Genomic DNA, 24,075 nt, shown 5'->3' with positions numbered 1-24,075 from the left:
CATGCAGACCCACGGCCTGTGGCCACGTGGTCAGGATTCTAATGGCATCCCTCGGCCGGCAATTATGCCGGAATCCAGACACACACCTGGATCCTAGGAAAACCTTCATTTGTGCCTTTCACACCACTCTTTCTCTATGGAAGGCATCATGGACAAAGCCTTGCCCGTAGTGTAATATTTATATACAATTTTTATCTTTTTATATTTTATTTGCACATCATCCAGAGTCACTCTGAGATGGGCAGTTTCTAAAGTTGACATATCCACAAATATAAAATAAATAAATAATTGAGGGGGTGGGTAAATGATGCCTGACCTGAAATATGGGACTGTATCTGCCACGGCTGCCAAAGAGAAGAAAGCAACCACGGAAACTCTGCAGGCACTTCCCGGGAGGCATCTCCCATAGGTTGACCATTCCTGGTGGAAATCAGCGCTTAGGAGGCGCCGCAGATTCTGCCAGAGCTGGGCCTGAATGCTGATGGCCAAGGGTAGAACCGGCCCTAGGCATCTGGAAGGAGGCCTCTCTTAATGCTGACGTGGGAAGGTCAGCGGGCAGACTGGAAAGGAGGGAGGGAGGGAGGAAGGAAATGGGAGGTAGGTTAGGAAGGTAAGAAAAGGAAGGGAAGGGAAAGGAAAGGGAAAGGAAAGAAGGAAAGGAAAGGAAAGAAGGAAAGGGAAAGGAAAGGAAATGGAAAGGAAAGAAGGCAAGACAGCAAAAGGTGCCAGACCCAATGGGCATTGCAAACAGTGAGGAGGATGTGAAAAATGCTGGAATGCAAATTCATCTGGCACAAACATTTCTGTCATTTCTGGGGCTTCTCCTTGGCACACTTAGTCAAAGATAAGTTTAGCTTTGGTCCTGTATTTTCAAATTGTAAAGAGAAATAGTGTGAGGAAAGACTTACAAGATTATGAGCCTGTTTTGTTTTTAGAATAAAAATGACTAACGGAAGATGAGATGCTGATTAAATTATGAATGGTGACTTGCTAAAAGAACATACGAGGCTAATAATCAAGCGAGATTAGTCAGACGTGCCGAGTCCACATTTGCCGTGCTTGGAACAGGAGTATTCGCTGTAGCTGGATTAAAACCATCCTAGGTCCCTCAAGACCACATCCCGATCCCGGAATCTTAAATCGGAGGGATAATTAAATGCAAGGGAGGGCAGCTGTCCTTGGAATAGCAGCATTCCCAAAATATACCTTTCCAAGAACTTCATATACTACTCTTGGTGCTGAAACCTGCTTTTATCGTGTTTAACACAATGTTGACCTTTCTTTCTTTAACAGTAAGCACTGCTTAAAAAGTGCTATGGAAACCTCTGGGTAGATTCCCCAAAACTCAAGTTAGGGGGGCAGTCCTATGGGGATAAGCAAGCCCGCCCTTCTGCACGACAGGCAAGAGGACAGAGTGACAGCCACCACCTGGCGCTCCCATTGTCACTGGTGTTTGTGGCAGACTACCCAGGAACGCAGAAGCTCCACAGGGGCTACAGCTGCTGGTAGCCTCACTCCCCCTCCTCCTCCTTCTGAAGCCAGCGGACCTCAGCTCCTTTCCCTGAGACAGATGCTGCCCTTCCATGAGGTGCTGACTGAAGGACTTTGCTTGGTTTCCCCTCCATCCCTGCTCCTCAAGTCCAGTGAAAGGACTTTCATTTTCTTTATTCTATTTATTTGCTCATTTTCTATTCTGCCTTTGTACTGGAAATGCTGTCCACGGCAGTTAATCACAATAACCAATAGATAAAATGCAGAATTGTAAAGTTGGAAGCAAATTTAAAAACAAAGCGCTGTAGTTAAGAATTAATCACTTGCAACTCTATTACAGCAAAAGTGGAGCCTGTCTGAACAGAAGCACGAAGGGGGTTCAGAGAAGACCCCTCCTCCCTTTGCACACCTGTTACACCAGACATGTCAAATGCAAGGCCCGGGGGCCGGATCCGGCCTGCGAAGTGGTTTCATGTGGCCCCCGAAGCCATCCTGGAAACAGTGAAGGAACGGCCCCCACTGCCTTGGCCCTAGCCCAGAGACCCTCCTTCTGCCAGAGACCCTCAGATCTGTCCCACTCCTGCCCAGGCCCCTAGAGGCACCCTTGATGCCAACGATGTAGAGCTGGCCACGCCCACCCAGTAGGCCATACCCACTCTAGCCACGCCCACCCAGTAGGCCACGCCCACCCATGCCACACTCACCAGGCCCCTTGAGGGCAACCGCAATGCTGACGCGGCCCTCAATGAAATTGAGTTTGACACCGTGTTACACTATGCCGCCTTCCTAAACTTCCCTGCCACTCTAATGGCAGAAAGTGAAGAGGAACTAAAGAGCCTCTTGTTGCGAGTGAAGAAGGAGAGTGCAAAACGTGGGTTGAAACTAAACATTAAGAAAGCCAAGATCATGGCATCTGGCCCTCTCAATTCCTGGCAAATAGATGGGGAAGAAATGGAGGTAGTGACAGATTTTATTTTCCTGGGCTCCAAGATCACTGCAGATGGGGACCGTAGCCAAGAAATTAAAAGACGCTTGCTCCTTGGGAGGAAAGCCATGGCAAATCTAGACAGCACACTAAAAAGCAGAGACATCACCCTGTCAACAAAAGTGCGTATAGTCAAGGCTATGGTCTTCCCAGTTGCAATGTACGGCAGTGAAAGTTGGACCATAAGAAAGGCTGAGCGCCAAAGAATTGAAGCCTTTGAACTATGGTGCTGGAGAAGACTCCTGCGAGTCCCTTGGACTGCAAAGCGATCAAACCGGTCGGTCCTAGAGGAGATCAACCCTGACTGCTCTTTAGAAGGCCAGATCCTGAAGCTGAAACTCAAATACTTTGGCCACCTAATGAGAAGGAAGGAGTCACTGGAGAAGAGCCTAAAGTTGGGAAAGATTGAGAGCAAGAGAAGAAGGGGACGACAGAGAATGAGGTGGCTGGATGGAGTCACTGAAGCAGGAGGCGTGAGCTTAAATGGACTCCAGAAGATGGTAGAGGACAGGAAGGCCTGGAGGAACGTTGTCCATGGGGTCGCGATGGGTCGGACACGACTTCGCAACTAACAACAACAAACTTCCCTTGCACCATCACCTTTAGGAGATCTGTACGTCCTACATAAAAAGTCTGTATGATAAAACTGGCTTTTCTTCTTGAAAAGTAACCGCAATGGAAGAGAGAATAATAAAGTAATGATTTGTTAATTTCGGAACTGGGTTCTAACTAGATTTTGGGGGCGCTGTTGTAACTGTGAAGGGTTGCTAAGCGACCAGTTGTAAATCGAGGACAACCCGTAATTTAGTCTTCTTGTTTTCCGCATCCTTTGTCTGCTTCTTGAGAAACTCATCCTTCCACGGGCCTGTAGCCTCGTTCGGGCATCCCTGGCATTTCACCCTCCTCCCCTCCACCCAACTGCCTTCCTGCAAGCAGCAGCCTCCATCGATCATTTGTGGTGACCCAGGTACGGCTCGACACCCGGTCGTGAGCTGAAACGGAACCACCCAGTCGCTGGGGCGGAGGGGGCTGCTCTTTCCAAGGCCCAGGCCTGGTAGCCCGGCTCGTCCCTCCAAGACTGCCAAGGAGCGCTCTCCTTTGTCGGACACAATCTTGCCTTGCTTGAAGAGCAGATGGCAATCGCTTAGGCTCCGCTCTATCCCTTCGGTTAGTTCCCTTTTCAGTTGGCCCGTGGCCGAGAGAATTATACGCGTAGTCGATTAATAGGGCACGGAAGAGCCGATGGCTCCTCGGGCTGGGCCAGGAGGCGAGAGGCGGTTCTCGGATCCATCCCCGCCTTGGCCAGGAAAACCAAAAGCCGCCCGAGGGCTCAGGAGCGAGGCGGCCCCCACGGAGAGCGGGGAAGGCGGAGGGCCCGGAGCGGGCTGATCTGGGGGCCCGGCCGCTCCGTCTGCCTCCCCGCAGGGCCGGCGGAAGGCTCGGGCGCGCCTCGGACCAGGCTCGGCTGGAAAGGCAACCCCGCCGCTCCGGGGGGCCCGGGATCCTGGAGCCCGGCCAACCGCCGCTCCCCGACGCGCCCCCTCCCTTTCGGGCGCTCGTCCTGCAGGCGGGTCCGGCGGCGGACCGCGGCCAGAAGCCCCCGATTGCGCCCGGGGGACGCCCGACGCCGCGGCTGAACGACGGGAGGCCGCCCGGGTCGCCCCGCGGCCAGGCTCCCCGGGCGTCGCGCGTGGGGACCGGCGGGGGCGGCCCGCGAGGCAGCGGCGCGACGGCCGGGCCGAGCTAAGGGGGCTCCCGCGGCCGCGGACCCGCCCCTTCCCCGGCGCGCCGCGCCATTGGCGCGTGCCGACGCCGATCCGGGGCCGGGCGACCAATCCGGGCCGCGGAGCCTCTGCGGCGCGCCCGCCTCCCCCGCCCGAGGCTCCGGAGCGTGGCCGGCTCTGCCGTGCGGCTGCGGGGAAGCGGCCAGGCGGGCGGGCGGGCGGGCGGCGGCGGGGAGGCCGGTGGAGGGAGAGGCCCGTCCGTCCCTGCTGGGCGCGGGCAGCGGCCGGCCGCTTCCTGCCTCTGCCGCCTGCGGGCCGTCGCGGGGCGCCGCCGATGGGAGCGCCGGCTTCGCCCAAGCGCCGCGGCAGAGTCTGCCCGCCCCGCCGCCGCCAGGAGGTGAGTGCCGGCCGCGCTGCCTCCCCGTCCCTCCGGCGCCGGAGCGGCTCCTTCCCCGGGAGGCGCCCCGCCGCTCCCGCCGCCCCGCGCGGCCCCCGCCGGCCCCGCCGTGTGTCGCTGCGGGCGCCTCTCCGGAAGCGGCGGGGCGGCGGCCGCCTCCTGCGGGAAGGGGCGGCGGGGAGCCCGGCAGACCCCGCGGAGGAGCGCGCGCCCCCGCCCAGCCCTGCGCAGCCCGCCCGCTCGCGGCTCCCGCCGCCGCCGCTGCCGCAGCGCCCTTCCCGGCGGGGCCGCCTCCGGCCAGTCCCCGAGCGCGGTCGGGGGCGTCGCCCGGGAGTTCGCCGCGGCGGGGGCTGCTTGGCGGGCAGGGGAGGCGGCGGATGGGCTCCGCGGGGCGGCTGGGGTGTCTGGAGCGGCGGCCGCGGGCGGGGGGAGCCGGAGGGCGCCGGGGCGGGCACGGCCTCGCAACCGAGTCCTCGCCGGGGCCGCGGGTCCGTCCAGCGAACCGCGGGGCCAGCGGAGGCTTTGGGCGCGGGTTGGGGGGGGGGTGAGGAAACGGCGACCCTGCAGGGCAGAGCTAACCGGGGGCCTTCCCGTCTCGGCCCCCGCCGCCTTTGCCAGCGCAGCGGAGGAAGGAGCCCTCGGGCAGCTCCGGAGGAAGGCAGAGACGATGCTGGGAGAGGCTGGTCCGGCCGGGCAGAATCGGCGAGGCTGGGCGGTTTCTCCCTGGGGCCGCGGTCAGTGCCAGCCGGCCACGTTTGCGCGAAGGGCGCTCGTTTCTTCTGCTTTAGGGCGTCGGGCGTCATTTGAGGCTCGGCCGCGGTGGGTTTAAAGGCAGCAGGCAGTCGTCAGGTGCGGCCGGGCTTTCTCTTGGGAAGGGCCTAAGGAAGCAGAGCCGGTCCCTGCAGTGCCCAAGGGCGGCCAGGATCCTAATGGAGCAGGAGGGTCTGGTGGCGTCTCCAGTTGGTGGCCCAGGTTGGCTTGGATTTCTTGGGAAAAGAAGGATCCGTGCAAGCCCAGATCTCTCCTAGGCTTGAGAGTAACACCCAACAGGCACGGGATGAGCTGGGAAAACCCTGGAGGAGGAAGAGGCCTTAAGTGGCATCTGATTTTGAAGCCTCCTCCTGGGGAAAGGAGAGTTGACCCTCCTGGTTATTCACCCCCAGGCAGCTTGAGACTCATTTGAAGGGTCTGGCAGGCAACCGCTGCCCTAGGACCATGTGGCCATTAGGGTAGTTGCTGTGTTAATAAAATCCGGTGTTGATGAATGGTTTTCACTGTACAGAGCCACAAATATAAAGCAAGCGGGTATAACGTATGATTCCCTGCACACGTACTGGGGAGAGAGCCTCAGAGGCCTCGCTGGAAGTGATAAATATGCAGTGGCTCAGACAGCAATATGTAGATGAAGTCATAGGTGAATATTCTGTTTACATGGTTTTGAATCTAAGATTGAAGTGAGGGACGGCAGCTTTAAATCCTGCATATGTGCTTAAATCCTTCAGGCTGGGTATGAAATTGTAGAAACGTAAAAATGATCTGTCCAAGGTTGCAATGGCTGGTCCAGACCACTCAGGATATTTTATCCCATGTGACATCCAAAAGCAAATTACGATCCCAGTTATATTTAAAAACCTGAACCCTTTGACATAACATATAAGTGCAATTAAAAGATACCTTTACCAAGATGCGGTGGAGAAAAATCACCAAACCTTTAATGACTGAAAAGTGTAAAAAAAAAACCAGAAAGCAAATATCAACAAAGTATAATCTGATTTCCCAACGCAATGAGTTGTTTTTTCAGAGAATAACCATTTCTGCCATATGAAATTAGCACTGGTTCCAGTGAGTTGCAGTTTTCATTTAGAGTTTTCTAAAAGTAGCCCAACAGTGCTTGATGTGCCATATCAGCATCCCAACTCCCAAAATAGACAATAATGAATCTCTGAAAAACCACGAACTTAAAGAAATATTAGACGATTCGTAATGCTGAAGTGGGAGGGCTATAAGAGATGAGAACAGAGTCCATCCGCCACTCTGCCAACCGCAGGCAGACCAGAAGTCTTCCTCTTCAGTCTCCAAGGAAAAAGTAGGGAAAGGGCAAATTTTAAACCAGGGCAAACCAGTTCCACCTGGAGAGCCTGCATGCCTGGGGCACCACGGACGGAGGGCCAGAGTGGGCAAGGCTTCCCATTTTTGGCTGTACACCGTTGCCTCTCAGTTAGCATCAACATGCTTCCAATTTGTGGAGGGGGCCCTTCTCTGATGTCTTCTGTGTTTCCACTTGGTTTTGTGGATGGTTGGTTGATTATTACGGAAAGTAGGGATTCCTCCTTAGGGCAGTCCAAGCGGAGAGCCTGTATATATATATATATGAGGCATCAAGGGCTGGAGGGACAAAGTAGGCAGTTTCCCATTCTTGGCCTCTGCCGGCATGCCATCATCTATCGGTTAGCATCAATGTGGTTCCAACCAACTGGTTGGTTTTGTAGATGGTTGATTGTTATGGGAGGTAAGGATTCCTCCTCAGGGCAGTCCATGCTCATCCCAATACCTGATAGGAAACTGAACTGCAGAGGTTTCAGCCAGTTAGGCAAAACGGCATCATAGCTCAGGAGGTGGATGACCTGGGGCCATCGGACTGAATGGGAAGCTGATGAGGACTGTATAATAATCAGAATAGTGGAGGTCATGTAGTCCAGCCCCCTGCTCAAGCAGGAGTCCCTATATCATTTCCGACAAGTGGCTGTCCACTCTCTTTTAAAAGTCCTCCAGTGATGAAGCACCCACAACGTCTGGAGGCAAAGCTGTTCCACTGGTTAATTGTCCTCACTGTTAGGAAGCTTCTCCTTAATTCCAGGTTGCTTCTCTCTTTGATCAGTTTCCAACCTTTTTTCTTGTCTTACCTTCTGGTGCAAGACTGTGTGGACTTCCTTCTGGAGTCTGCCCATATTTTGTCCATTCTTAGCTGTGAGAGAATGTAAAAAATGCCAGCTGTGCTATCAAGTAGCCTTATTTTCAGCAGAAAACTCAACTGCTCTTTGTTCCTCTTTCATTCTTGTAATCTAGCCAGGTAAAAGCCGTGCGACAGAGCCTTAATTTAAATATGCGTTTGCGTCACTGACAGTCTCCCTCCAAAGGATTCTACTTGTATAAATTCTTTTAATTCTGCAGGTCTGAGAAAGGGAAATTCAGCTGATGTGCTTCTTTGGGCCTCTGAAAGAGGCAGCCTTGATAGAACTGAAAAGCTGTAGCAGTGATTTGAATAAGTTCCTGTAATAACAACTGAATTATCATTGGAACAAATCTAGGTACTTCTGATTAAACAGGTTCCATAAAAAGGCATGGCAAGAAGAAACAGTGAGCTGGTTTGAGTTTTTATGGCATATATAGCCTGTCTGCTTCTCTGGTTAGTACCCACTGCGTGGGTTCCAGGGGAGGTAGCTGCCTTCCTCCAGGATCCAGCCCTGCCTTCAGCCTGATTTGCAAGAGAGTCAGATGTGGGAGTGGAGCTCACGGCAGGGGGCATCCTTTGCCGGTGGACACCAGGTGATGATCCGGGAGCTGTGGCATAGCCCAGAGGGCTGTGGCTGCAAATCGTGCCGGTTGGGAAGAGGCATCCTCTCCCTTTCCTGCTTTCCAGAAAACCTCTGCCCATGAGCGAATTTGAAGTAGCAGTGCTCTGTGGCAGCTAGCATTTTACATGCATGCAGGTGATCCCATGCGGAATGCAAGTGAGGCTCGGCCGTCTCTGCCTAAGAATGGCCACAGTTACGGTACCAATAAAAGAGAATATTTATAACTAAGGTTGAAATGGGTTGGGGTCCTTGGTTTGGTTGTTTTCTTGCAGACTTTCACGACCCAACTAGGTAACATCATCGGTGCAAATCCCACTCCCCAAACACTGATGATGTTATCTAGTTGGATCGTGAAACACCTGCAAGAAAACAGTCAAGCTCAGAGACCACTAAGGACCCCACAGTGATGATGAAGGTGCCCTCACCTGGGCCTGGAGTGACAGGGTCAGTTTTGTGCCACTCTTGAGTGATGCCACTTGCCCATCGGAAGGCACCCAACTCAGTTCTGAAGAACAAAGTGCCTTGCTTTACCAGGAAACACTTCTAACCTGCCCCAGAGTTGAGTCTCCTCTCCTACCCTCAGCCCACTCTGCATCCAGACATTACCTTTGGACCTTCAGGGATTCTCTGAATCCAGGTGAAATGACCTCATCTGGTTTTGGAAAGTTTAAAGTGGGTGTAGGACAACCCAAAGTTATTCTGGCCTCTGGGGCAGACCTTCTTAATGGCTGGGTGTTTTAAAAAGCAGCTGGTGATCTGCCACCTCAGGTGCCTCCTGCTGTTTGTCTCATCTCTGAGCACAGAGGTGGTAGCAATTCTGGCTCCATTTATAGCCAAAAGAGAGAGGTGGGTGCAAAGCTCTCGTTTCCCCCCTTCCATAAGGCAACGCTGAATCACAAGAAGGCGGTCTGTAATTAAATTTGAGGGAACACCTGCTGCCGGCATCAAACGCCCTTCGCCCAGTGCGCTCCCACAGGGAGGGTCTGCTCAGGGTCCCGCCGGTAAGAGATTGCCGGCGGGTGACACCCAGGGATAGGGCCTTCTCAGTGGGGGCGCCTGCCCTCTGGAACCAGCTGCCGGTGGAGCTGAGGACTGCCCCCGACCTCCGATCATTCCGCCGGGGCCTGAAGACCTGGCTCTTTGAGCTCTCGGGCCCAGGCTGAGGAGATATTCATTTTAATTGGGGGTTTTAATAGTACAGGGTTGATTTAATATTTTTTAAATTGGGTTTTAACTTTTGTATGGTTGTTTTTTAACTCCCTGTAAACCGCCCTGAGTCCTCAGGGAAAGGGCGGTATATAAATGCAATAAATAAATAAAATAAATAAATAAATGGTGCAGTTCTAATCCAGCTTTTCCAGGGCTCACTTGAAATGATATTTACTATTCAAAATGGATTTTCTTTCTGGGAAATGGAAAGATAGTCTAACATCTGTAACTTATTAACAGAAATCCTTTTTTATTCTAAATGCTACAGAACCAGCTGTGGATAATTTCCCCTGGTATATTAACAGGGAATTTTGTCTACCTGTTTGTGAAACCAGGGTTTCAGTTAATTATTTAATTATTATTTTATTTGTATACTACCAGATTGAATGGGCTCATGGCAGTTTACAAATAAAACTGGAAAATTATTGGGCAAAGCCTCTTGCAGCCCAATTTTGCACATTAACTTGGCAGTGATTCATTCTAAATTGGGAATTTCGGCTATGTTTAGAAATGTGGCTTTTCTTTTTTGGTGTTATTTATCAATGATCTTTTATCAATTTTTCACTCTGATCAGTTGGAATTGCTTTGTTATTTTTCAAGAGTGTCTAAAAGAAAGCTAAAGACTTCTAAGATAGAGGGACACCAGCAGGATGTCTTAATTTGTTTTCCACAATTCTGACAGTTCTTTAAATAAGAGATGTAAGTTCTAAAAGGTAATCTTTCTAAATTATTTCAGTAAACAGGAAATTCAAGTAAATTTCATTATTTTCTAGAAAAAAAATAGTTGATAGATATTATAGACTTAACAACCCAAGTTGTATTTCTGAAGAAAGCTTAAAGGATGAAACTTCAGAGGCATATTTACTCAAAGATCTCTCCAGACAAAAGTAAAATGGAAGCCAAGGTAGAATTTCTAGAAAGCAAGCTGTGTGCAAACAACCTGAAATTTAAGCACACACCAGAAGAATTTGGTAAGGAAACTCTAGAAAACTACTTGATATGGATGAATTTTTGAAAGTTCTAAAAATTGATGGGATAAATTTCTGGAGAGTATGAGGAAAACAACTGCTACACAAACTATTTGTAAAACAGTAAAATTGTTTTTCCTCAAGACAATTTTTTTACTGAATTTAGATAGAAAAAAATGAACAGATCCTGAATCAAATATATGGAGAAAATGAAGTATTTTTCTGAAGAGAGTTTTTTCCAGGCTAACTTAATTTCTGAAACTTACTTAACTCTAGTGTGGGAGGCAAGTAAATCACTTGTGAGAGATTGCTGATCTCTCTTGCAGTCAGAAAGCCATAGAAAGAAGCCTTGTTAGGCCACAGCTTCTTTATACATGGAATTGTGCCATATCTGAAATTTGGGCTTTAGCATTTATATCTAAGTTTAACTTAAAGTCTGAATGTTAGCTGCAATATTACTTACTTTGTTTTCTTCTTACAGATTCTGATTGGGTTAACTAAAGTTTCTGAAGGTGTATCTGAGATTTATTCACTATCCACCCTTATTTTTTGGCTGACTTACTGATTTTGTCCTGGGATGTTATGATCTGATCTGGTGGTAGAGTTAGTAGAGGATTGGAAAAGGGCTGATGTGGTCCCCATCTTTAAGAAAGGGAAAAAAATGGACCCAGGAAACTATAGACCATTGGTTTAATATCAATACATGGGAAGTTCCTAGAAAAGATAATCAAAAAACAGATGTGCAAACAACTAGAAGCAAACAAAGTCGTGACTAGTAGCCAGCACGGGTTTGTCAAAAACAGATCATGCCAAACCAATCTTATTTCATTCTTCAACAAAGTGACTAAACTAGTAGACCAGCGAAATACTGTGGATGTAGTACACTTAGATTTCAGTAAGGCATTTGATAAGGTAGACCACAACCTACTCCTTGGTAAGCTAGAAAAAGGTGGAATAGACAACATCACCACCAGATGGATCTGTAGCTGGCTGGCAAACCGTACTCAACAAGTAGTCCTCAACGGCACTACATTCACATGGAGAGAAGTAAGCAGTGGGGTACCACAAGGATCCCTCTTAGGCACTCTTCAATATCTTCATCAATGAATTAGATGAGGGAATTGAAGGGGAACTCATCAAATGCGCAGATGACACCAAACTGGCAGGAGTAGCCAACACCCCAGAAGACAAACTCAGGATCCAAAAAGATCTTGACAAACTTGAACAATGGGCCCTATCCAATAAAATGAGTTTTAATGTGGAGAAAAGCAAAGTTTTAGATTTAGGCAGGAAAAATCAAAGGTAAAATTACAGACTGGGCGAGACCTGGCTTAAAAACAGTAACTGTGACAGGTGGGTTAACTTTGCATTGGTATTTTATGTCTTCTCTTTGACAGTTACAACATCTGGCTTGTAAGGATAAATAAGTCAAAGTACAAAACTGAAGCCATGGCCTTCATCCCCGTTGCAGGGGGATCTTCATGAGGTTGTTCCAGAGGCAGCCTGGAGCTGCAACGCTATTGCTACACACAGGATCCGGCTCCTCTTTTTTTCACAAAACACACACCTTAGGGCAAAATGACAATTTTATGTCTGGGTGGGAGGATTTGGATGAACTGAGCTAACTGCTAATTTGTCCGATTCCGCCTGCCTTTGTATTTGCTGCACCCAGGAGGATCCAGCTGGGTGCCCTACTTTGAGAGGCAGGTGGCAGGACACCAGCTTGGTACCTGGGCTATCTTTAAGTACGAATCTCTTGAGTTTCTAGTTAGCGAAGAAGGCACCTTCTACATCATGCTATATGAGGTGCTTGCTGCTGGAAATGGGAGGTCAAAATATGAATGTCACTCCTGGAAAAGTTGGCATTTTTGCAAGGCAGAACAGATATTTATTTTCTCTCTGTCATCAAATTTATTTATAAAATTTATTGTCCGCCCATCTTACCATGGGGTAACTCTGGGCAGCTTACAGTTACATATGCAGTTAAAACATAAAAAGGGGAGGGTGTGGGCAGCATGGGGGGGAGGTGGGATCTGAAGTATTGCTTACTCAGCAGCACACATGTATATATACACACCCATAATACACATATTTATGTACTATGGTCTGGTACAGGAGTGGTCAACTATGGCCCCTTTATAACCTGTGGACTTCAACTCCCAGAATTCCTGAGCCAGCCATGCTATCTATATGCACCAGAGAAGCTGGCTTCTCTAAAATAAGCCACAAGCTTTTAGAGACAAGACTGGAGATAAAAGCTGTTTGCCAGGGTTAGAAACGTTTGCTGGGATGGGGGGGTTCAAGAAGATCCTCGGTTCCTTCCAGTGCCTGGGGAATAGGGTGCCCTTGAAGGCCTGCTCCTCTGGGGTAGCTGACAGGAGGCGGAGCAGAAAACCTTTTCTGCAAGAGTTCCTCTTCTATAATTCAGATTCACTCCTTCTTCCCCAAATGTGTTAATTTTTTTTTAAATCTCAAAGACCTTCAGGGGATAGGACTGTTGTCTGAGCGAGAAATGCTGTTATTAACTGCAGCTGTTTGTGTTGCAGGCATTTTAAAAAACTTTTTTATTCCACCTTTATTCCTTTTATAAATAACTCAAGGCGGTGTACATATCCAGTACATCTTCCTTGTCCTATTTTCCCCACAACAACCCTGCAAGGTGGGCTGGGCTAAGAGAGTTGGCCTTCATGGCTAAGGTGGGAGTAGGATTCACTGTCTTCTGATTTTCTAATTTTTATTATCTTGTGGGGCTGCGTTATTAGCTATCCTGGGCTATGGGTTGGACACGCCTGATGGAGGCCATTCCAAGTCAAACTGCCTTTTGCAACTGATGGATGGAGATTTTGTCAATGCCGGTCATGTTCAAGTGGTGCTGCAGTCGTTTTGGGATTGCACCCAAGGCTTCTATTAGTGGCACAATTGTTCTACTTCTCTTTGCAGGTTTTGTATTTTGTGTTTTCTCCAATTCGTTTTCTTTTATTCTGCCCTCACCAGGCACTGCAATGTCCACCACTTCTTTTTCTTACCAACAATTGTTACACCTGGGGTGTTATGTAGCAGGTACTTATCTGTTTGAATTCTAAAGTCCCAGAGCATTTTAACTTCTTCATTTTTTATGACTTTCTCTATTTTGTGGTCCCACCAGTTCTGGCTTGCAGATCTTCCAATGCACCACTGTTGCTATTTTGCCATGCCGTTGCTTGTAGTCAGTCTGGGCAATCTTCCTGCAGCAGCTAACCAGGGGGGCCCCTGTTTCTTCAGCTTCTTTGCAGAGGTATCGCTTCTATTTGCTGCTGTCTTCTCAATTCGGGCTTCGTATGTATTTTTTCTTAAGGCTTGGTCTTGCGCAGCCCCTCTGTCTCTTTCTTCAACTTTCCTGCTCTTAGCTATTGCAAGGTCTTGTTGTTATCTGCTTTGCCTGCTATTTTTAATGCACTGGCCATGTAATAGCTTGTCTTGCCGTTTCTCATTTTTATTCTTCATTTGGTCTTTCAAGTAAGCCAGTGTGGTCTCTCCACTACTTAGTAAGCCAACCTGGTATACTAGCTTCAGTACATCCTCTTCTCTGTCCTTCAGATATTCTTCCAATGCCCTTTTCCTTCTTCAGCCATCTGATGTACTTGCAACATTTCACACCCACCTATTTTTCCTTGGTAAGTAGAGTCTGTCAACATTGCTGCATTGATGAAGGGCATGATTCATTGCCATTATTTTTCTGCTCTTCCTATCCAAGCCTTTTAGTTCTGCTTGAGTCCAGCCACTGTTCCAGCTGTGTATCCAATGACAGGAATTGCCCAGCTGTTAATTGCCTTGATGGCATTTCCTTCACTGAGTTTGGACTTTAAGATCTTAAGTTTCATGATGTATTCACTTCTGACCTTCTTCTTGACTTCAATGAGCTTGAGGAAGTCAACTTGGAGGATATCCAGAATGATTGGCTTCCCCAGACTCTTGATGTTGTTTACGTAGGGCATCTTGATTCCTTTAGTTTTTCACTATTTTTCTCTTTATTATTAACTACTTTCACACTTAACAATATATATGAAAATATTTGCTATGAGGGCTCCTTGGTGCTCTCAGAACTTGTTTTCTTGCAGACATTTCACTACTCAAACTAATCAACATGATCAGTGCTAGTGTTCACTACTGAGAGTGAATATTCACTGCTTAGAGTCACTTGTAATTGAGGTGATATAAAAGATTGGTTCATAAATAAATAAACAGAGCAATTACTGATCCTATGAAGTGCCTGTCACTGGCGCACAAGTTCTGAGCAAATTCTGCTTACTTCAGTCTCTTCGAAGTAAAAGGACGAAGTAACTAATCTTGCTGCGGAGAGACCAGCTTCTCCAGATGAAAGGTCCTGCTGTACTCCCATCTGGATGATGCTGCCGGGACCCTTCCTCTCTAGAGAACGGGAGGACCCAGCAGGTGAAGGCAAGTGCAGGCACTGCCCCTGGGGGGGGGATTCGGGAAGCTTTGCTGGACTGTTACAGAGCCGAGTGTCTCAAGCGCTTCACTAAGTGCGTTCTGCAGCATGGAGGAAATGCGTGTTGCAGAAAAGGGGAAACGATGCTGCTGTTTGGGAATAGGACAGATGGAGGGGAAAGATCCTTACTTGACCTGGCTATGGTAATTCACAGCCTCCTTCCCCCAGGCCCAGAGATCCTGCCTGGAGCCTTACCCAGGACTGTCCTCAGAAATTACACCTGGCTGAAATGTAAGGGCCTGTCTGTTAAATAACATCGGATGTGCTGCTTCTCAATGGGGGGTGGTGTGTGCTGTGGAATTGCTGCCCCTTCCTGAGAATTTTCAAGGGGGTCATTAAAAACGGAAGCTTCAGGTGATGCTTGCCTGCTGCACCAAGATTAACTTTGCTTTCTGTTTTTTTCTTGTTTTGCTATAATGGTGGTGGTTGTTTTTAGGATTTAGTCAATTTTTCTTGTTTTAATCACACCGATGTTTATTTTTTTTGTATTTCTTGTAAACCTCTGCAAGCTTTGCAGCAGTATATAAATTGAATAAATAAATAAGCAAACAACATTAAAAAAGATGAGTGTTTCCCATGGGTTATTTTGTTTTTCTCTAAAGCTAATAATTTTTAAAAGTTATATTTATTTCAAATCTTAGGTTTAGCAAACATCTTTTAAACAAATATAGCAATAGTACTTAGACTTATATACTGCGCCATTGTGCAGCACTTTCTGAGCGGTTTATAATGTCCACATATTGCCCCCAACAATCTGGGTCCTCATTTCAGTCTTCAGAAGGGTAGAAGGCTGAGTCAGCTATTATTACAGACCAATCAATGGCTGTCCAGTCTTTTTTAAAAAACCTCCAGTGATGGAGAACCTCTAACTTCTCGAGGCAAACTGTTCCACTGGTTAATTGTACCTGCTGTCAGGAATTTTCTCCTAGGCTGAATCTCTCCTTGAATAAGTTCCATCTGTTATTTCTTGTGCTGCCCTCAAGTGCTTTGGAAAATAGGTTGACCCCCCCCTCTTCTCTGTGACAGGCCTTCAATTACTAGAAGACAGCTATCATGCCTCCCCTAATGCTTTTCTTGTAGAGGCTAGACATACCTAGTTCCCTCAACTGTTCTTCCTATGGTCTAGCCCAGAGGTCCCCAAACCGGTTCCGTGGAGAAAGGTTTTTCCACGGACCGGAGAGTGCGTGGTTTTGTCTGCTGCCTGCATCCCACGGATGGGGCTTTGCTTGTTTGTGCAGACTGGTTGCTGGCGTGCCGTGACCCGATACCGGTCCATGGACCGTGGGATGGGGACCCCTGGTCTAGCCTCTTGCTCTCCTCTGCATTCCAGTGTCTAGGGCATAGGTGTCACTGAGGAAAGGGGGTCGGTGTGAAAATGGAGTTGTTGTGAATGAAATCTATTTGTAATTTTATTCCCATATATTCTGGGGGCATTTTAGAAGGGGCACTGGGCCACACCCAAGATCTCAAGGTCTGTGGGGAACCCCATTTTGAGCACCCTGCTTTTAACCAGGATTTATTAAAAGCTGTTAGTCATACTTTGCCATAAACTACAAGTCAGGATTTTTATCATATAAGGGTGGGGTTCATGCATCATGGAGGATGGTCCAATGCCAGGTGACTGAGCAAGGGCAGCTGTTGTTCTTCTCTTCAGTAAGAGGGGAATGAGGAGCTCATTAACCATGGATCAATGTTGCTCAACTGACCTCATTTTTAGTAGCAAAATCAGTATAGTTGACCACGGGAATGAACCCAGAAAGCATCTGGCAGCTTCTTCCGGGAGAGTCTGGTAGAGCAAAGACCAGGCGTGGCCTGGACAGGGCTGTCCTTGGAGGGACACAGAGCCAGCGGCACCTAGCGGGCCCCGGGCTCTGGGTCAGGCTGGAGGAAGTGGGGCGTGGCATGAAACGAGGCGCTCTTCTAGGTGCTGTGCTGCTCAACCTCTAGTGAGGGATGGGGGGGTCACCACGCCAGGAATGGGGCTGGATCGGCAGAACTGGGAGTTCTAGTCCTGCCTTAGGCACAAAGCCAGCCGGGTGACCTTGGGCCAGTCCTTCCCTTAGGAAGAAGGAAATGGCAAACCACTGCCAAAAAACCTTGCCAGGAAAACTGCAGGGATTTGTCTGGATAGTTGCCAGGAGTCAACACTTAGAAAATACTGTAAAAATTGCCGCTGACACAAAGATAGAGATAGCAAAATACTATAGGGTGGTATAAATATTCAGGGGAATCTGGAGAAGCACAAACAGTGGGAAGAAATTGGCAAGATGTATTCAACAGGGACAGATGGAAAGTCCTTCAGGTGGCAAGGAATAATCACAGACGTGAACAGCGGCTGAGGGGAGCCATCTTGGTCAGCAGTACAAGGCAAATCACCAGGGTGACACAGCCCCAATGATAACAAGTGTAGTCCTGGCTCCCTTCCAACCCCATTTTTCTATTATTCTGTTCTAAGATCAAGGGTAGTCCTAGTTCTTCTCTCTCTGCCTTGGGCAGACTGTACTTAGTATGCTGTGTGCAGTTCATTCTGGGAAGAACGCTCTCCACACTAGAGGGTGTCCAGAGGGGACCACCAAGATGATACAGTAGCTGGAAGGAGGAAAAGGAAGAGGAACAGTTGGAGGCATCCCATAGGCTTAATTGGGGGAAGGCCAGGAATGGCCTTGAGTAGAAGATGGAGCAGCAGTCTTCCAGGTTCTTGCAGAAGAGAGGACAATAGATTTAAACTACACAGAAATAGATTTTGGTTTCAGAAAAAAAAATCCTAATTGAGCTGTTCAGTATGGAACAGATTGCCTTGGGAGGTGTAATGGGCTGTGTGGGTGACCTTGGGGGACGAGGGGAAGAGAAGCTGCCTAGGAAGCAACCAGGCAAGAGAGGCCAGAGTCCCTAAGTGGCTAAACGGACAGAGGAAGAAACTTAGAAATGGATCTGCACTAATGGATCAAGTACTTTTGTGGCCGAGGGAAGTTTCTGTCTTCAGACTTGCAAGATTTTGTTAATGCAGCCTTACAGTAAAGGAGCTTCAGCTCATCAGGTTGTGCTTCCTGTCTGGTTAGCTAGGAGGGCTGACAGAAGGTGATGATGCTTCTTTGATAGAAGGCTTTGAACAGGTGCTGGGTGGCCCTTTGTTGGCGATGCTGTAGGAACGGATTGGACCAGATGGCCTTCAAACTAAAATCTTTACATTCTGTCATTTGATCTTGCTAAATCCCAACCATAGTCAGTGTGATACACAAATGGGGTGAAAGTCAATCAGGGTTTCCAGTCCTGCTTGGGCCCTGCAACTGAAAATGAGGAGACCCTTCCAGGTGGTAGCAGCAATTCTGAATTGTTTGTATCTGAATGTGTGCAGGTGTGTATGGGAAATGGAAAGAAGCAACTGTGGCTGTGTGGAGGAAGGTCTGTGTGTTGCGAGGAGGAAGCAGCACAGTCAAATCCTGGCCTGGAAGCACCTATGGGTGGAGGAATCCAACAGCACACTGAACCCAGAAAGGGGAGGGTGAGCAAGAAGGCGGAGCTGCCCTGGACCTAGTCCTAATATACTGCCTTGGGCAGCCAGATTGGGAGGGCTATTCTGAATTGAGAAAGAAACAATCTGCGTGTAGCGGAAGGAATGGCAAAAGAGGCATCAGCTTAGAATTCTTGTGCAACCACAAAGTCCAACCAACCTCCTTTGAATTACGTTGACCCTTATCTCACTCCAAGAAGGTGCCAACTCTTAGTTCAGAAAATTCCTGTGTGTGGGCATGAGTAGCAATAAGTCAGTTCAGTTGGATCTTCATATGTGGACCTGGTCTTTTGCACCTAACATTGTGGTTGTGTTATTTAAAAGCAGGTCTTTCTCAAAGCTTAAGATCTTCCTGTTTAAAAATCACAATCTCTTGCTTCTCGCATTTGTCCCACTGTTGCAGAGATGCGGGTTGCGTTGTCCTTGCCTAGCTTTTACATGATGGAAGAAGCATCAGAATCGGGAGGGTTTGTCTTTTGGCCAGCTTGTCGCATAGCCTGATGCTGTAAATCATAATTTATAAATGTCAACCTGTGATTCATAAATGCCAAAAAATGCAAAGTGCCAAAATATGAAGAATGCTCTGCTTATGCCCAGAGGCGCTTTTGGCCAGTCAGAACTGTTTGACTTCTACCTCTTCTCCTGTCTGTGCTCCTCATGGAGAAAAGCTGGTCAGGAAGGAAGGAAGGTCATGAATAACACTTCTGCTTTGCCACAAAATGGAAAGATCAGGCTGGCAAGGCCAGGAGCCCTGCTGGGCTAGGCACATATTCCCAGCACAAATCCTCTTCTCCTCAATGGGCAGTCCCACCATTACCCCTCTTCCATTCAGGTTACAGGAAGAGGAGAATAAGGTCTTTAGGAACGCAGAAAGAGCCAACAATTGAGTTTATTTATTTTTCCTTCTTTTTGCAGGTGGAGTCTACTGAGTCCTGTCCCCAAACGTGACATCGGCCCTAAAGAATTGCCCGAGAAGCCAAATGCATGCAGCACCACGGTTTCCCAGGGCTTCGTCTGCACCTGAGGGCCACTTGCAAGAGCAACTGGAGCATCCATAGCAGACCGAAGCGTATCCAGCTGACGTACATCGATTCCTTGTGTGCAGAAGAGGATGGCAAAACTATGCTGGAGAAGAAGGGCAGGCCAAGGAGAGGGAGAGATCTGACTCTTTCACGGGAAAGGGAAACTCCCTCCCGTACTGAAATGCGCAACTGCCTATTTCCCCAAGCGAGAGTGCCTTGAGATCTGCTGCAATGGTGGACTGTAATTGCTGGTAACGCATTCCAGTTCTGTACCCCAGCTGGGAGAGACGGGGCTGCTGGTGGAGGGGCATTTTAGAGGAGCCAGCTGTCCGTCCCCTTGAGACCCGATTCCCGGAGCTCCTCTTCAGAGAGTCTCAGGTGGCCTCTCCTGCTCGCCTACGCTGTACCATGGGATGTCGGCAAAGTTCAGAGGAGAAAGAGGCAGCGCGGCGGTCCCGAAGGATTGACCGCCACCTGCGCTCTGAGAGTCAACGGCAGCGGCGGGAAATCAAGCTCCTCCTCCTGGGCACGAGCAACTCTGGCAAAAGTACCATTGTCAAACAAATGAAAATCATTCACAGCGGCGGCTTTAATTTGGAGGCTTGCAAGGAATACAAGCCCTTGATTATCTACAATGCCATCGACTCTCTCACCCGCATCATCCGCGCCCTGGCGTCCCTGAAAATCGAGTTCCACAACCCCGACCGCGCCTACGATGCCGTGCAGCTCTTTGCTTTGACAGGCCCTGCGGAGAGCAAAGGGGAGATCACGCTGGAGCTGCTGGGGGTCATGAAGAGGCTCTGGGCTGACCCCGGGGTGCAGGAGTGCTTCCGCCGGTCCAACGAGTACCACCTGGAGGACAACGCTGCCTACTACCTGAACGACCTGGAAAGGATCGCTGCCTTGGACTATATCCCCACTGTGGAGGACATTTTGCGCTCCCGGGACATGACGACAGGGATTGTGGAGAACAAGTTTACCTTCAAAGAGCTGACTTTCAAAATGGTGGACGTGGGTGGGCAGAGATCCGAGCGCAAAAAGTGGATCCATTGTTTTGAGGGGGTTACAGCAATAATTTTCTGTGTGGAGCTGAGTGGATATGACTTGAAGCTGTATGAAGATAACCAAACGGTAAGTGTGCCTGAGCTTTTTTGGTCCCTCTTGAGCGCCTTATTACGGGGCTTCTGACAGAGTTTGTTGTGTTGCTGAACGGCGGTTCTGAATGGTTCCTCAAGCCCAGGGGTAGGCAACCTTGGCTCTTTTATGACTCATGGACTTCAACTCCCAGAATTCCTGAGTCAGCATTCTGGGAGTTGAGGTCCATGAGTCATAAAAGAGCCGAGGTTGTCTACCCCTGCCTAAGCCCATCTTGCTACCCCTAGCTTGGCCTCCTAGGCTTCCCTCCTGCTGCACTTACAGAAGAGCTTCGCCTTCTAATTTACTCAAGTCCCAATGACTTACTTAGATGAAAGATAAAGTAGCTGCCTGTCAATGGGGGGAGGAGTATTTTCCCTGGGAAGTTAGTAAAAAAGATGCAGCTAAAGGCAGCCCAATGGCAGCATGGGGAGGTGTGAAGTCTTGGGGAGGGGGGCTGCCAGATGTCGAGGGGAATGTGTGGATGGGGAAGCCTCTTCTGCCCAGGAAAGCTCTCCCTACGAAAGGGCGCAGGAGGAATTCGCAGGGGGTCTCCACGGATGAAGAGGCTCTGCTCTGCAGATGCCAACTAACAAGACTAGTGAGTCTCACCTGGCAGGAAAAGCCCAAAGCCCTGCGGGCCTTATTGCAGAAGAAGCACCTGCAGTCTCCTAGTGCTTGTGATCCATCAGCCTTTTCCTTTTTACCAGTAAAATGGAAAAACAATTCCTGCCTAAAGGATCTCATATCTGATTTTTACCTCACTTTACCAGTTGCTTTTCAGAGCAGTTGAGTTTTCAAGAGCCATTTCATTAATTAATTATTTGTGCTTGCTCAGTCTGAATGTCCACAGCCTCTCTTTTGGTGTGTGTGTATATGTGTGAGTCTCCTGTCAAAGGAGAGGAGAGACATAGATTTTGGATGTGCAGTTGAGAAAATCAAATAATTCTACAAGTGTGATCTCTCATTTACATGAAACTGATTTTGATTTAATTATTAATTCAATAAATTCTAATTTTTCATCCTGGCTGGGGAGTCTGGCCTTAGGATAGATTATAATAATAAAAATAACAACAACAACAACAACAATAATAAAGTTGGAAGGGACCTTGGAGGTCATCGTCCAACCTCCTGTTCAGTCAGGAAACCCTATACCATTTCAGACAAATGGCTGTCCAGTCTCTTCTTAAAAACTTCCAGTTGTTGGAGCATTCACAACTTCTGGAGGCAGGTTGTTCTACTGATTATTTGTCAGGAAATTTCTCCTTAGTTCTAGATTGCTTCTCTCCTTGGTTAGTTTTCATCCATTGCTTCTTGTCCTGCCTTCAGGTGCTTTGGAGAAGAGCTTGACTCCCTCTTCTTTGGGGCAGCCCCTGAGATATTGGAACACTGCTATCATGTCACCCCTAGTCCTTCTCTTCATTAAACTAGACATATCCAATTCCAGCAACCGTTCCCTATATGTTTTAGCCTCCAGTCCCCTGATCATCTTTGTTGCTCTTCTCTTCACTCTTTCTAGAGTCTCAACATCTTTTTTAAACCGTGATGACCAAAACTGGATGCAGTATTCCAAGTGTGGCCTTACCAAGGCATTATAAAGTGGTATTAACACTTCATGTGATTTTCATTCTATCCCTTTTTTAATGCAGCCTAGCACTGTGTTGGCTTTTTTGGCAGCTGCAGCACATGGCTGGCTTGTATTTAAGAGATTGTCCACCAGGACTCCAAGATCTCTCTCACAGTTACTACTATTCAGCAAGGTACCTCTTATACTATACCTGTGCACTTGGTTTTCCTTGCCTAAATGTAGAACCTTACTTTTTTCAGCATTGAATTTCATTTTGTTAGATAGCGCCCAGTGTTCGAGTCTGTCAAGTTCCTTCTGTATCTTAAGCCTGTCTTCTGGAGTGTTGGCTGTTCCTGCCAGCTTGGTGTCGTCTGCAAATTTGATAAGTTCCCCATCTATCCCCTTGTCCAAGTCGTTGATGAAGATGTTGAAGAGCACTGGGCCCAGAACAGAGCCCTGGGGCACCCTACTACTCACTTCCCTCCATGTAGATGCAGTTGCATTGAGGACCACACGCTGTGTATGGCCTGTCAGCCAGCTACGGATCCATCTGGTGGTCATGCTGTCTAAGCCACATTTTTCTATCTTATCAAGTAGTAGGTTGTGGTCTACTTTGTCAAATGCCTTACTGAAGTCCAAGTAAATTATATCCACAGCATACATATAAATGCATACATGTAGTCAGACATATATAGTCATACATATGTACTCACATATGGAAGGAGAGATGAAGAAAATGTTGAGGGTTCACTTCAGTAAAATTGGACAATTTTAAATAGGTAGGTTAAGGAACCAAGCAGTGAAGAAAGATTTGTCTGCGTATTGTGTCCATGTGTGTGTGCATATGGACACGCATGTGTGCTTGCAGTATTTTGACTATCTAACTTTCAGGGGTGGGCAGGAAGCATCTTAAATTCTGTGTTAAATTTCTTTTGAGTATATATGGTAATATCAGCTTGGAATTTGAGCAAACATAATTATGGGAATCTCTGGCTATATAAAAGTATTTTGAGACTGTTGCTTTTACCCTCCCAAACTTGATTTTTATTGTCAATTTTCTTTGTTCTTCCAAAATCTTGCCTTGGTATAAAATTTATCTCTGGCAGCAACCTGCATCTGACATGCCTTCTAGTATCCATCTGTTCTGATAGAGCTTCTGGACAACCCTTTCTGTGACCAATGAAGTCCAGGAGCTGGGTGGTACCCTGGAAATAGTCGTCCCAAGTGTGAGGTCCATGGGTTCAAGTCCTGGTAAATGCTTTGAATGCCATAGAATAAATCTGAGGAGTCCCAGTAAAGCAGGGGTTCCTAACCCCTGGTCTGTGGACCAGTACCCGGCTGCGGCATGCCAACAACTGGGCCGCACAAACAAGCAAAACCCCATCCACAAGAAGCAGGCAGCACACAAAACCACGCACCCTCCGGTCTGTGGAAAAACCTCTCTCCATGTAACCGGTTCCTGGTGCCCAAAAGGTTGGGGACCTCTGCAGTAAAGGATAAAACTATTCCTTGGTGCATCTGGTGTTCACTGCAATTCTACACAATCAGTATATTCTTATTATTTATTAAATTTGTTTGGCGACCATTTTGCCACAAGGTCACTCTGGGGGCTTTCAACAGTATGAGCCCTTCATTGATTATGGACTCTGAGAAAGATATCATTTTCATTTCTTTAAATGATAACTCCTGGGGACAATTCAGTACAGCCCCAATTCCATTTGGCTCAGCCACATTGTTGTATCCCTCTGTCTTTCTACACATCTCTAGAATTCAGGCTTAGAGGCCATGTGCACACATCCAGGCCTGCCCTCTCTGGTTGGTATGTTCTTTTTCTGTTCCTCTGGTCACCTAATGGATAGGAAATAGGAATACTTTCTGGAGCTCAGGATTTCTCACCATCATTCAGCTTTGGGTCCATAGAAACTTCTCTCTGCTTAATTCAGAGAGATCTTTGTCTTCCAGCAAATAGTGGGAGAGGAAAATTTCATTCTGAGTCCTAATGC

The 24,075-nt window shown here is 48.1% G+C and overlaps 2 protein-coding genes across 2 annotated transcripts in view; one reads left to right on the top strand and one right to left on the bottom strand.

Annotated features, from left to right (window-relative positions):
* RSPH14 (radial spoke head 14 homolog) overlaps positions 1–24,075 on the bottom strand; it is a gene marked incomplete at both ends in the record, with an annotated part of 86,211 nt that overhangs the window by 7,467 nt on the left and 54,669 nt on the right. The gene's annotated exons all lie outside the window — the stretch shown is intronic.
* GNAZ (G protein subunit alpha z) overlaps positions 4,456–24,075 on the top strand; it is a 66,453-nt gene continuing 46,833 nt past the window's right edge. Inside the window, exons 1-2 of the mRNA XM_081339261.1 lie at positions 4,456–4,597; positions 19,265–20,502. Coding sequence (XP_081195387.1) covers positions 19,780–20,502 — 723 coding nt within the window. The 5' untranslated portion in view covers positions 4,456–4,597; positions 19,265–19,779. The remainder of the gene's footprint in view (positions 4,598–19,264; positions 20,503–24,075) is intronic.

This window comes from Vipera berus (genome assembly GCF_964194415.1).
Source record: "Vipera berus genome assembly, chromosome: 14".
In the NCBI taxonomy this organism is placed as follows: Eukaryota; Metazoa; Chordata; class Lepidosauria; order Squamata; family Viperidae; genus Vipera; species Vipera berus.
The sequence above is the reverse complement of the archived record's forward strand: the minus strand, read 5'-3'. Positions and strand labels throughout refer to the sequence as shown.